Source organism: Lonchura striata, chromosome 5, assembly GCF_050655825.1.
Source record: "Lonchura striata isolate lonStrDom1 chromosome 5, ASM5065582v1, whole genome shotgun sequence".
Classification (NCBI taxonomy): domain Eukaryota; kingdom Metazoa; phylum Chordata; class Aves; order Passeriformes; family Estrildidae; genus Lonchura; species Lonchura striata.
Window position 1 is genome coordinate 19,865,617 of NC_140707.1, and position 13,034 is coordinate 19,878,650.

The 13,034-nt window shown below is 43.3% G+C and overlaps 1 protein-coding gene across 1 annotated transcript; it reads right to left on the reverse strand.

Annotated features, from left to right (window-relative positions):
* Positions 1-23: 23 nt before the first annotated feature.
* On the reverse strand, positions 24-12,265 carry LOC110485021 (acyl-CoA (8-3)-desaturase). Its single transcript, XM_021556069.4, has 12 exons — positions 11,939-12,265; positions 10,387-10,497; positions 9,451-9,648; positions 8,976-9,077; positions 8,689-8,817; positions 7,805-7,865; positions 7,063-7,139; positions 6,663-6,760; positions 5,925-6,021; positions 5,578-5,657; positions 4,786-4,911; positions 24-4,543 (listed from the first exon to the last, which is right to left on the reverse strand). Exons 1-12 carry the CDS (start codon positions 12,254-12,256, stop codon positions 4,492-4,494), a joined length of 1,449 nt encoding a protein of 482 aa, XP_021411744.4. The 5' UTR covers positions 12,257-12,265; the 3' UTR covers positions 24-4,491.
* Between the last annotated feature and the right edge of the window lie 769 nt (positions 12,266-13,034).

A 13,034-nucleotide genomic window follows, 5' to 3' on the forward strand; every position in this document is an offset into this window, starting at 1 on the left:
ATTTACAGCTCCTTATTGTGAGAATAGTAGTTCTCACAATAATTGTGACATGACAGAGCAGCAGTTTTGTTTTGGTTTTGTATTCTGTTCAGTTTAAATCAAACATTCCTTTGCCAGGTTGTTGCAATATGATTTCAGTGATCTGTAAAGGAGAATTGCTCAACACTTTCTTATCACTGTTTTATTTTAGATGCACATATCCAGCAGTGAATTTGGGAATTAATTTGAAACTAATGTTTGGGAAATTATAGCTTCTCTAGCAGTACCTCTTCTTTTAATGGGCAGTACCTCATCTTTTAATTCCTAGGTTATTTTCCATTCCCCAAAATATTTCAACATGAATATCCAAAAACCATGAGCAAATTTCAGAATCACATTTGTTGTAGTGAGCTGTGCCAGGAGCTGAGAAGTTCATGGGATTGCTAAATGTTATGTGGGGAGAAAAAGGGTGAGGTAGGTTTGGATCAGACTTTCCAGTGCTTTAGAGATGTTGGAAAAAGCCCTGATTTCCTTTCTTTAGTGCAGCTCATTGATGGGAATTGCCTGCTAAGCAGTGTTTGAGTATCCATAATTTCAGCTTCCAGTAAACCAATCACTTTGTTTTGCCAAATATTCCATACCTGTTGCTCATCTTACAGAAAAAGGCTGTTTGTTCTGTTTTGGAGATCTGATCCATAAATTCCTGCAGGCAGGTGAGTCACCATTTTCTCAGCAAATGTTTTATGAGGGTGAGGAAGCCCTGGCTCAGGGTTCCAAGGGAGGTGGTGGGTGCCACATCCTTGGAATTGTTCAAGGCCAGGTTGGACAGGGCTCTGAGCAGCCTGGGATGGTGGAAGATGCCCCTGTTTCCTGCAGGGGGTTGGACTGGATGAGCCCTCACTCACTGCCTCCACACTCTGATTTCAGATTGCTGTGGGGTGTGGGGCTCCAGCCCAGTGCTGCAAAAGTCAATCGATCCACTGATGGGTTGTGTGTTCTTCCCTCCTGCTGATAAGAAATGACACAGAGATCTGCAGTGCATGGTGAAGCCTGACCTTTGCCTCAGTCTGAAGTGATGTTTGGAGTCAGAGCTGTGTGGTCATGACACAGGTCATGGCATGCAGAGGTGGACTTGGGCATAACCTCAACTCTGACATTGAGGTTTAAACCTCAGGAGTGGCCTAAGGTCATTTTGGACAGAACTGGGTAAAGAACTGAAGCTCTATTTTGATTACTGTAAATGAATTAAGGCAGTTTTGCCAGGATGATTCCAGCTGGAACGGATCAGTAAGATGAAGAAGATTCCCAAAACAGCCCTGTGTTAGCAAAAGGTTATGAAGTGGTGCATTTTTACACAGTCTGGGAAAACAAATGAAGGCTGAACAACAGGGCAGTGATGTAAAAATAACAATAAGTGAAGTATTTGATAGCTGATTGTTAATGATGACAGTTTTGCAGCCTGGATCACAGAATATAGCCTGCATGGTTTAATTATCTGATGAAAGCTTGAACTTTGTCACGCTGGAATTCCACCTGAAGTCAAACTTCAACCCAGAGCAGCTGGAAATCTCTTTGCATGCAGGCCCTCAGGAGCTGGGCTGAAACTTGTTCTTAGATGACAGACTGAAGCTTGCTAAACTGATAGTTTTACTTTTTTAATGGAAGAGGCCCACTAAATATTTTTGCATCCTGCTACTCAGAGCAGTTCAAATACTGTAAATCTCTAATGGACCTAGTCAGAAGGAAAACTTCCTTTCTTGTTTTATAACATGTGATGAACCACAGAAATAGATTTGCTGTGTCTGTTAATTTCAGTATTTATTCTTTGCTTGTTTCTCTCGGGTTCCCCATTTTTAAACTTTGACCAGGATTGAGAACTGGGGTTTTTTTATTGTTTGGTTAGGGTTTCTTTCCAGTGCAACAAATCCTTGTCCCTGTGATTATTGATTCAGGATTGATACAGAAGTGGGTACACTTTGCTACCCAAACTATTGTATGATTCTCTTTTCCACACTTGGCAATCTTTGACCTTGTGCTTACATGTTGTAAGATTTATTGAGGAAGGAGGGTGATGGCAGATACTGGTTACAGACTCAGTTACAGCTGCAAGGCTCCCCAAACAGAATGAAAATACAGAATTTCTACATTATCATAGCTCCTGTGTTCTCTACAAGGTCTCAGCAACACTCTTGACTTTGTGGAGGGAAGCTGGAAAATCAGGAATGAAGAAATACATTTTTTTATAATTTGTGGTGTATGTGCAGAGTCCAAAGTGCTTTAGCCACTCAGTACTTTTCCTAAGAGATTTTATTGGAAAAATACTACACTTTGAATTTTAACTTTCAGTATTATTTCAAGTAGGAACTGTCTTCCCCCAACCTCTGATTCCAAGATACTAGTGTAAGAAAAGAATGAAATTTTGCCCTTCAGAGTTGCAGGAATCAAGGCTGTATTTTAGAATAAGCCAGTTAATATTTTGTATTGTTTTCATCATTGTTCACATTCAAGGAAGATACTCTACTGCTGATGCTGATTTTTTTTCCCCACTCTTTCCATGTACCATACCTTCTTTACAGGAGTGGGGTTTTTTTGTTGGCTTGGATTTTTTTTGTTTGTTTGTTTATGCTTTTCTGTTGAGTTATATGACTAATTTGCATGTGTTTCCTTCTTTGGGCCTCTCAGTGATATCTTTGTAAAATCTCATCCAGCAATCCAATATTTTCCTGAGGGAGTGCAGGCAGCCTTTCATCTTGAGATTGATACTGGTAAGATTGCTCAAAGATAACCCAAGGAAGGACTTGGCAACTGCTCCTGTTTGCTCTGGCATTGATCCATACATTGCTTAGGCTTTGTTCCATATTTAGCCACAGCCCTTCATCTCAGTTTTGCCCAATCCCCTTGCACACCTGTCCTCACTGGAGCACTGTTGGGTCCTCAAACAATGGAAACATTCACAGCTCTTTTTTAAATTGCATTTTGAGTTGCAGGAGTCTTGAACTTGGAGCCAATTATGTCAAAAGTCCAAAAATCAAATGATGATCTTCAAAATCAGGCATTTCATCTACCCAATAAATCATTTTCAAGGCTGATTAAGGTAATTTTAAAAGGCTTTTTAAAGTAGTGGAAATGTGTTTGCGAGTAAATTACATTGCTGTGGCTTCTGCTTTATTTCTTAATTCTCTCACAGAACTTTTGGGAATTGCTCCTTTTGCTCATGTGGGTCAGGCATTGTACTTTGTGCTGTTAACCTCTAAACATAATTGCACTTTTTCCAAGGCAGGAAAAATGGTTTAATAGCAAATCTTTCCCTGACTCTGTGGGGCTAAAGGTTTTTAAGTAATTCAGCCAATCATTGCACAAGTAGTGCAAAGTCCATTTGTTACGTCATCAGAGACTTTTTCTATTTCTTTTTACCTCGTGAGTTTTCTATTTATTAACCTTGAATTAGTGAAAAAAAGGGTGGTACCTGCTAATATTCAAATTAATTTTGTTATTCCCATAGTCTCCTTTCCAAAAGCTTGCCTTTTATTTCAGGTTCTGAATAGGTACTCACTGTAGTATTCACCTGAGACAAAGAACATGCTTTCTTACTAATTAATGGGAAGATATTGTCTCCTCTCAAGGTGATTCAAAGTACCCGGACCAGCCTCTTTCACTGACTCATCTTCTGCCTGGCACAGCCAAAATCTGATCTAATCTTGGTTTAGCTGCAACAGCAAGTTTTGGGTTTGACAAAATGTCTCTAGGTGATTTATTTTACTTTTGGTTTACCTTTCTGTAGTAGAATCTTAGTCCTGTATAGGTGGGGAGCGTACGTGGAGTGTGCACATGTCTCAGCCCAACATAAAGTACAAAAAAACCTCTCAAACCAGATAAATTTTGAAGAGAGCAGAGGCCTTAAGCTGGTTTTAACCCCATGTGTTTATTGGCCTTGTGACAATGAGAATGCACTAGAGAACAGCAATGAAAACACATTTATGTTTTTATTCACTGCATGTGCACTTGCTACAGTCTAAGTGTTGTTTGTAGTTTATCATAATTTATTGTAGTTTAAGCATATTGCTGGAACACCATGTTAATCCAAAATCCTTTGCAGTTTGAAATTCAAGTAAGCAAATGCTGTATCAAGCATTACACCTTCCACATGAGGAAAACAAAAAAAAAAAAAAAACCAACCCAACAAAACCCATGATTAGAGGTCTCTGATCATGTGTGTGTAGCTCCACCAGTCCATGATCTGACTTGAGCCCATGCCCAGGCTCAGAAATGCTCAGACTCAGTCAGCAAAGAGCTCCCTACTCTCCTAACAATTCACCTTCTGCTTGCCCTGCCCATTCTTAACAGGCAGGAAAAACCAGAAGAAAAATTCAGGCAGCTTCATCTCTATTGGAATTTTATCCCTCAGTCCTTACTCACTTTGTTCTGCCAGAGAGTCCCGTGTGATCCCTGCCCCTCAGCTTGCTGGGAATGCAGCCGTGGCAGGCTCTGAATGGTAGCACCACGCTCTGTCCTTTATTTGTGCAGGTAGGCATCATGCCAGAGCTCTCCTGAGGTCTTCAGGGAGCTGGGAGAGAGAGAAAGAGAGGACACATCACAGGGCTGCTCAGGGGAGTCTTGCTGGGACAAGGGAATGAGGTTTTGTCTGCTCATTTCCCAGAATCCCACAATAAGCTGAGACCCACAAATACCTCTCCCCAAGAGTCACCATGTGCCTAAGAGGATAAAAGGAGAGAGAACAGCTCTTGCTTTTAGGATTCCATTCTCTCCTGCATGCTCCTGCAGTTTTGGGGGTTTATTTTTACTCACTGCACAATGTCTGCGAAGGCTGTGAGCAGAGGCTTGCACTGGTACTCAATGCCATGCTTGGCACACAGGGACTTCACCAGAGGGGCCACCTTCCAGTAGTTGTGCCGTGGCATGGAGGGGAACAGGCTGTGAACAGGAGACAGCCAAGCTTCATAGGAAATCCTAGCCATTAGTACTTCCCAGGAATCACCCAGCTCATGATGAGCAGTCTCTAGTTGCTCCTAGCTCTTCTTTTCCCCCTGCTGTGCTTTTAGCACAAGGAACTGGTAGGAATTTCCTGCTTTCCCTCTGTTCTTTTCCACACAGTTTGTCTCCAAATTAAATTATGTTTATGGAAAAAAAAATACTTTTCCCTCCCTCCCTTTTTCCAGAAGTAGCACAAAGGAGGAGATGAGCCCATACTTCATCCTTGCATATCTCACTCTAACAAATAACAGCAAAAAAAATATTGCAGAGGTGGCTTTAAACTCCTGTTTAAAGACTAAAACCAGGTGCTTTAACCAGGACATTTCCATTGATCCTACTACTTGGGGTTGACTCTCTTGCTGTCCTTGCATGGATCCTGCCCCTGTTCCATTTTCTCTTGTCATCCTGTGGATCCAGTGAAAGTTTCGAATTACATGATTCCCTTAAAGAGTTTCAAGTTTTAAAGACAAACTCATTGGTACCCCACAACTATTTTTAGAATTCAGAGCAAAAAAATAATAAGGAAGGAAAAAAAGAGAGAGAGAGAAAAATATATTTTAAAAAGGAGGAGGGGAAAGAAAATTCCCTCTTGGGGTGAGTACTCACTGGTGCTCAATCTGGAAATTGAGGTGCCCCGTGAACCAGTCATTGAAGAGTGACTGCTCCACGTTGCAGGTTGCCTGGAGCTAGAGGATGGGAGAGGAAAGCAGAGTCAGAGACAGGTCAGAGTATGTTTAAGAACTAGAGCTCGACCTGGATTTCATTTTGGATTGCCCACGAGTGTGCCATTGCTGTACTCCTTTACCTTTTCCATGACTGAATCCATCAGCCTACTAACCTTCACCTCCCAGCCACCAACAGATTTCCCCCTTAATGAAACAGGAGACTTGATTATGGTTAAAATTTGTTCCTGTATGGCCACAATTCTTAAGAAGGGAAAAAAAATCTTTTACCTGAGTAGACATCCAGTCCAAATTCTTGTCATAGTCGATATCCATTGGGATGTGGTTCATCTGTGAGACCCAGACAAACCAGCTGCTCTCCAGCATCCTGTGCAATGAGATGAGAGAATTCAGTGCTGGGTGAGCAGGTCAGTGAGGAGCCATTGAAATAATGGCAAAACCTGACTTAAAATACATGACTGAGCACTAGCCTTGCTAAGCCAGCACCTGGAAGGACTTCCAAACCCTGGAAGTTTCATTATTTCCTTATGAAACTCATTATTATTTCATGTATTTTGTTATAACACTGACTGGTGTTCAACTTGTTTTATCTGTAGCCAAGGCCCAAACTGATTAGAATCAGTGAAATGGTCCATGGGGAGAGTATGCTGACCATTCAAGTCAGTGCTGCTGGATAATACCTAGGCATTTGCAAGCCCAGGCTAAGCTATTTTGGTTAAATGTTCTCTTTGAGCAGCAGCAGACCCAACACCCAAAGCACTGAATGTTATGAGGTAAATAGTTCTCAATTTGGTCAGCACTCAGTGAAATCTCTTTGTTGCCACAGCTAATGGGGCAACACAAAACTTGCACTGGCAATTGAACTAAAGAAGGTATTAATTAAAAAGTAGGCAAAAAATTAGGTGGCAAAGGAGAATGTGGAAATGAAAACATAGAGAAAGGCAGGCAGGTACAGATGGAAAGAATGCATTGAGAAAAGGCTGAAAGAAGCTTCTAAAGACACATCACCTGAATATAAAATAATATGCCAGGAGACTCTTTGTTTCTAATAAAGATCCATAAGTATAAAAGAATCTGATGTAGAAGGTCAGCATCCAGACCAAGTCCTACCAAAACCAGAGACAACAAGAAAAGCATGTCTTTATAAATTACATTTGCTTATTTTTTATAGCTTCATACTATAAGTATAAAAGAACAATTTACTTTCATCTTTGACAGTTGGCTTATTTTTTTTTTTTTTTTATGGAATAATCTAGAACAATCAACACAAGCCTATGATACTTTCTCACAGCTTGCTGTAAGAGGTGAATCTGGGCATTCTTGCCCAGCAAGGAGCTGGCTCCATGCTCAGAAGGAAGGCTGAAGGTCCCCATTGACCCCTTTTGGTCACACAAGTAGCAGTACTCACCACCCAGTACTTCTTTGTGTAGGCAATGTAGAATGTGTGGCAGTGGAAGTAGGTGGGGAACAGGAGGGGAGGAAGAGCTGGAAAGAAAAATTCATCATGGACTGAGTGAGAACAGCAGCCTGGGTCCTGAATTCCTGCTCAATCTGGAGAACATTCCAGGTTAGGATGCTAGGATGGTTTAGTGCCTTGAAACATTTGTAGGTCTGTCCATTAATCTGAGAGTTCTTACAAACCTCAGATTTAATCTTAGGCTCTTGACTGAGGAACAGCCACAAATGTTTATTTTGAGAAGTGGCTTCCACAGCCCAAAGCTTATCTGGCTCCTTATTCCTTAGTGCAAAGTGGGGCAACAACAGGAATGCATATGAAATCCCTTGTCTATCAGGGATTTGGGGTTGAAGAACTCAAACTCAGCCTTCCAAAAGGGCATCTCACTTGCACTTAAAAACCCAAGAAACCAAAGCAAACCAAACAAAAAAACCTGAAACCCACAGGCTTTGATACTACTGAAAGATATGGTATGACATCATAACCCAGAGCCTCTGTGGAGGATGTGGGAGATCTGGGATAAGATGGGTCAGGTCTTCAACTCTTCCAAAAATCTAGCTGTTATTATCTTGGCTTTTTATTGTGGTCTTTGACTCGGGCACCATTGTTTTTCTCAAGTTCTCCAGGTCAAAAGTAGAATCTCCAAGCCCCTTTAATACTTCTCAGGGAATTGCAGGAGGATAGAGATACTCACTGATGAAGAAGTATTTGTGTTGGTGGTTGTAGGGCATGTATTTTTTCTTTTTGATCCCAAGCTGTGAGAAAAAAACCCAGGAAAAAAGAATTAGTGGAGACCAAGCAATTTTCACAGGTAACTTGCTCTTTTCCATTTATTTTCCAGAGGGACTCTTCTTGTACACTTTCCGCAACCCTCATTCCTTTTTTCATGGTGCATTTTGTGAAGAATTAGATATAGCAAGGCTGAGTTATGTTAGTGGTCAGAAATATGTATTTTCTCTCATTTTTCCCCTTATTTCTTCTCCAATTCTCTAAACTTAAATAGCAGTTCCACAATGGCATGGAGAAGAATATTTCACTGTTGTAGCTGCTGTGATAGGATCTCAAGATAGGATCTACAGCAAAAGGGTGATCAGCACTTTTAGGTTGTCACTACTGGCAGTGCCAAACAGGACAAACTGAGAGCATCCTACATGGCCCAACAAATTCTGCCCAACTGGAGTTCCAGGAACAGCCCTGGGTTTTTCAGTCCTGCTGTTCCTGTCACAGCAATCTCTCCTAGAAGACATCAAAGCCACCCCTTTGACTGAGCCTCATACATTAATATTAAAATAATAATTCCAGGCTGACTGTAGCCATGCCTTACAGTGATTGATGTTTACAAGTTATTTAATGATCATTAATTACTGCGTTGTTCTAGGTTTCTCCAACCATGAATGTGCTGGTGGATTTTCCACCCTATATACAATGCCCTTACATCATGTCTAATTTATTTACGTCAATGTATCAGCTGTTTGAGACATTCTTACAAGGATTTAGTGTGAGCTGTGGAGAAATAAACCTCTTTACAGAAACTGCCATCACATCTTAGTTTTAGACTTCCCACACCCACTCACTGACCTCCACAGAGAATTTCTTCCCCAAAGTGAAGAGGAAAGGGTGCATATCAATGTCAGGGTCCTTGTGGAAGCAGTTGGGTTTGGCATGGTGCTGGGAGTGCAGGAGAGTCCACCACTTGGCCGAGGCCCCCTGTTCAAGGGAAGAACAAAGCATGAAAAGCACTTTCAGAGCCAGAATTCCCTTTACTTCCTGCCCCTAATCCCTCCCCCAATGCTGCACATGCTCCACAGAGTCTTCAGAACACACATTTCTACAGGAAAACCCTCAGAACTTTTCCAGGGACTCACAATCAAATGGCACATCACAAACTTGTGTAGCAAGTGGTTCCACTTGGTTTTCCTGAATACTGAGAGGTGTCCTAAATCATGCTGTAACCAAGAAGCCTGGACCTGGAGGAGATGAAAGAAAACTTTAGAAGGGGAGAAAAAGAGTAATTGAGATGGGGATTGTGCCACACTCATCCTTTGCTTTGAAATATTAAGATTTATCTTCCAGACACTGCTACCAAGTCACCAGCAGAAAGGGACTGTGAAATCCTGCCAGTCCCAAGGCTTGCCCCAGAATATATCTTGCTGAAAGAATCCCAAACTAAGTTTAGTGTGAGCTCCCCACATGCAAAATTTCTTCTTGGTATCCAGATAGTGGCTTTGTTTTTACAACAAAGTGAAACTGTGCCAAGTGAGGAAGCAAAGGACAAGAAACTGCTCACACGTGTGTGCGCGTAGGTTGGTGCAAGTCCACGCTGTGGAATTCATTGCTCACCTGGGAAATGGTCAGCAGCAGCAGGGAGAAAACGAAGGGTAGTAAGGATGTCCCAAAGTAGAAGAGGATGAGCCAGGCAGCTGTATCCAAGAGCAGGATGTGAGCCAGGAGCAGGAAGAAGAAGAGCTGGTTTGGCTCCAGGAGTCCCATTCTTTCGACTGTAGCGCGCAATTCCCGGAAATCTTTCACCAGCATTTCCTGGGGGAAGCATCAGGGTTACAATTCTCTGGTTTCAGAGAGCATCACTGCAGCCTCATAACCCAAAAACCACTTTAATGAGGGGGAGAAAGAACAAAGGATCTGGCTAAAATGGCAAGAGCTGGGTTTAATAAACATTATCATTGCTCTGCTACAGCTTTTTGTTGAGGAGCCAGGAGCAGCCATCACAATGTCTGCATCCCAATCCCTAAAACAAATCCTCCTCGGTGATTCTTCCATCAAGTCCTTGGCACGCAGCAGAGGGCTCAGCTGAAGTTGTGTTTAGTGAAAGGTGTACTTTGCGTGAGTGAACTTCCCATGCCACCTTGTGGTAGGTTTTTGCATGAAATTATTCCTTCTATTATCTTCACTTTTCCCTTCCCAGGATTAACAGGGGAGGGTTAAATGCACCTGCAGCTGAAGGAGAATATTTATTCTTCAAGACTATTCCTTTTCCTTTTGGTTAGCTCTCCCTCAAAACAAGGGAAAAAAGAGGTGATAACCCTGCTATTTAGGTAGAGAGGCTGTAGAAAAATTCATCTTCAGGAGCTTCATTCTCAACCACAGAATGCGGATTTAGACTCACATTTACACATTGTTTTTAAGTAGTAGCCAAAAAAAAAGTGATCAACCTGGTTCCTATTGCTCCAGGAGCTATGCTGATAGAGAAGAACAAGGTGTAATCTCAGAATATTTTCCTTTAGTCTCTTTTGATCTGTTTTGTAAGAACACACTTACATTTTTAGTGGGCTCAATGCTGGGTTGGTCTGGTGCCAGCTCCCCAATCTGCAGTGGCTTCAAGTACTTGCTCACCAGCACCTTGTCAACGTGGAATGCCACAAAGGCATCCTGCAAAGGCACAGCAACAAAGGGGAAAAAAAATCCAGATTTTGTTAAAAAAAAAAAAAAAATTTAATTGCCTTTTGAATCAATTAATTTTTGGAAGTGTCCAAGGCCAGGTTGAAGTAACTTGGTCTGGTGAAAGGCATCCTTTCTTTTTTATCCTTTGTGAGGATAAAAAATCAGCACCAAGAGGACTCCACAGTTTCAGTGTGCAGTGTCACCTTTTCTAAAATGTTGGCATTAATTACACTCATTTTTTTTCATTCTTCAGGTTCCTCTGCTCATTGAGAGCCTTCTGTGCTTCTCATCCTCTCCTGAGCTGCCACCTTGCTTGGGTTTCTGCTTTTAGTTAAAATCTCCCAGGTCAACTAAGATAATGTCTTAATTTTTCATAACCTACATCCAAAAGATTAAGCAATGGACCTAATGCAAGATGGACAGACATGAAAGTGGCTTAGATCCTGCAGGGCTTAATGATTTGGACATGGAAGCAACTACCTACCAAACTGGCTCAGGTCCCAGAAACAAAATACCTGGTTCATCCATTGTCTGGGATTTTCCAGCAATGTAAAATGAAAGAAATGTGGCACTAGTAACTCAAGAAATAAGTGATGAAATTACAGAATGCAGAGTTCAACTAATACACAACTTGAAATTTAAACTTGATGGACTGAAAATTATTTTGAATTCTTGAGCCTCAAATATCCCTTATATATGGAAAAAAATGCTGCAACTCACAGCAACTGCACAAGCAAGAGCAGAAGAGAAGAGGAATCCTGAAGACTTAACGATCACAGAATGGTTTGGGTTGGAAGGGGCCTTTAAAGCTCCTTTAGTCCACCCCTCCCTGCAATGAGAAGGGACATCTTCAACTACATCAGATTGCTCCATCCCACCTGGACTTGGAGGCGTCCAGGGATGGGAAATCTCTGGGTGACCCATGCCAATGTTTCACCACCCTCATCATCAAAACCTTCTTCTTTATATCCAAACTAAATTGATGCTCTTTTAGTTTAAAGCTATTCTCCTTTGTCCCATCCCTCCGGGCCTTTGTCCAAAGTCCCTCTCTGGTTCTCTTGGACACCTTTAGGTAGTGGAAAGGGCTTTGAGCTCTTTCTGGAGCCTTCTCGTCCCCAGGCTGAACACGCCCAGCTAGCAGAGGTGCTCCAGTCCTCTGAGCATCTATCTCCATGTGCTCCTCTGCTCTCGCTCCAGCTGTTGCTCTGATTTAGCTGGAGCAACCGCTCAGATCCCGTTCCCGTGGGCTGCATCTCCTCATTTGCCCTTTCCCATGGCACGGGGATGGCGAGGCTCGCACGGAGCGGTCACACTTCGCTCCCCCGACTCTGTCGCATACCTCGCTTCCCACTCCCAAGCTCTCTCCGCACGACTTTCCCGGCCTCCCTCCTCCGGCTCATCCCGGTCCCCCCGTCCCCGCTCCGCTCACCGTGGCGTCCTGCCCGGCGTGGCTGACGAGGAGCCGGGCCCCCCCCGGATGCCTTCGGTAGAAGCGGCTGATGTCGTACACCTTCCTGTGGATCACCAGCCAGCGCTCCTGCGGCGCCGGCCCCCGCCCGTTCCGCTGCCCGATCTCCTCCCAGGTGAAGCTCCGCATCCCCGCTGCAGGGGCTCTGTCCCTGTCCCCATCCCTGTCCCCATCCCTGTCCCCATCCCGCAGCTCCCCGCCGCCCCGCGGCGGTGCCATCCTGCCTCCCGCCCTCCTCCCGCCGTGGCCGCAGCCCCGCATCCCGCTCCGCCGTGGCATTTAAGGGAGGGAGCCGCCCCGGCGCCGCTCCCCGCCTCCTCCACCTGCTCCAGCTCCTCGAGGTTGGGTCTGCCTCCCAAAATTGCCCCGTTCCCACCCTGGTTCTGCATTCCCAAAGTCCTCAGGTCGTACCCTCAGGTAGGGGCTACCTGACTGCTTAGGCGGGGTCCTCAGCAAGTTAATTCCATTCCCAGGACGGGCTCAGACAGGAAAAACTTCCCTTAAAATACTCCCCTGATTAACCAGAAAAAATATCACTCTGTAGCTTTGCTTTTGATGTTGCAGTCCACAAACCCTTTGGATGAAACATGAATTAAGCATATTCTTATGTCCTACTAAAAAAAACCCAACAGCCAAACCACCCCAATCTCCAGAAAACTCAGTATAATAGTTAGCACCTGGTGAAACTCTGTATTTCAGTCCAGTTTTCCAACACTGACAGCGAGCAGGGAGCTCCCATAGAGCCCGTGGCAGGAATAATCCTCGAAGTTCTGCCCTGGATGCTTCTGTTACCTGGGATGGCACACATGGAATGTTGTACCAGGTTCTGATAGCAGGTTGTGAAACTGATGTTTCTTTCCCTCCCACTGCCCCCTTTGTGTTGGTAAAATTATTAATTAGATTTGTGGACTCCAGGAAATGAGCATTAATTTCAGAACAACACTTGGTGCCATTTTTCCTTTCCCTCTGAACAGTCACAACATCTACATCATTTTCTCTTGTCAAAAGAGACCCCAATCTTGAAAATTAAAACTGTGATTGACTGAATGATTTCTTT

What these genes read in the sequence shown, in the direction of transcription:
- LOC110485021 (XM_021556069.4), bottom strand. Translation starts at nt 12,256, where the DNA reads ATGCCACGGCGGAGCGGGATGCGGGGCTGCGGCCACGGCGGGAGGAGG. An exon ending in TTGTGATGTGCCATTTGATT is followed by an intron (nt 8,818 to 8,975) that starts GTGAGTCCCTGG and finishes TCCCTTGAACAG; the next exon opens with GGGGCCTCGGCCAAGTGGTG. An exon ending in AATTTCCAGATTGAGCACCA is followed by an intron (nt 4,912 to 5,577) that starts GTGAGTACTCAC and finishes TCCTGTTCACAG; the next exon opens with CCTGTTCCCCTCCATGCCAC.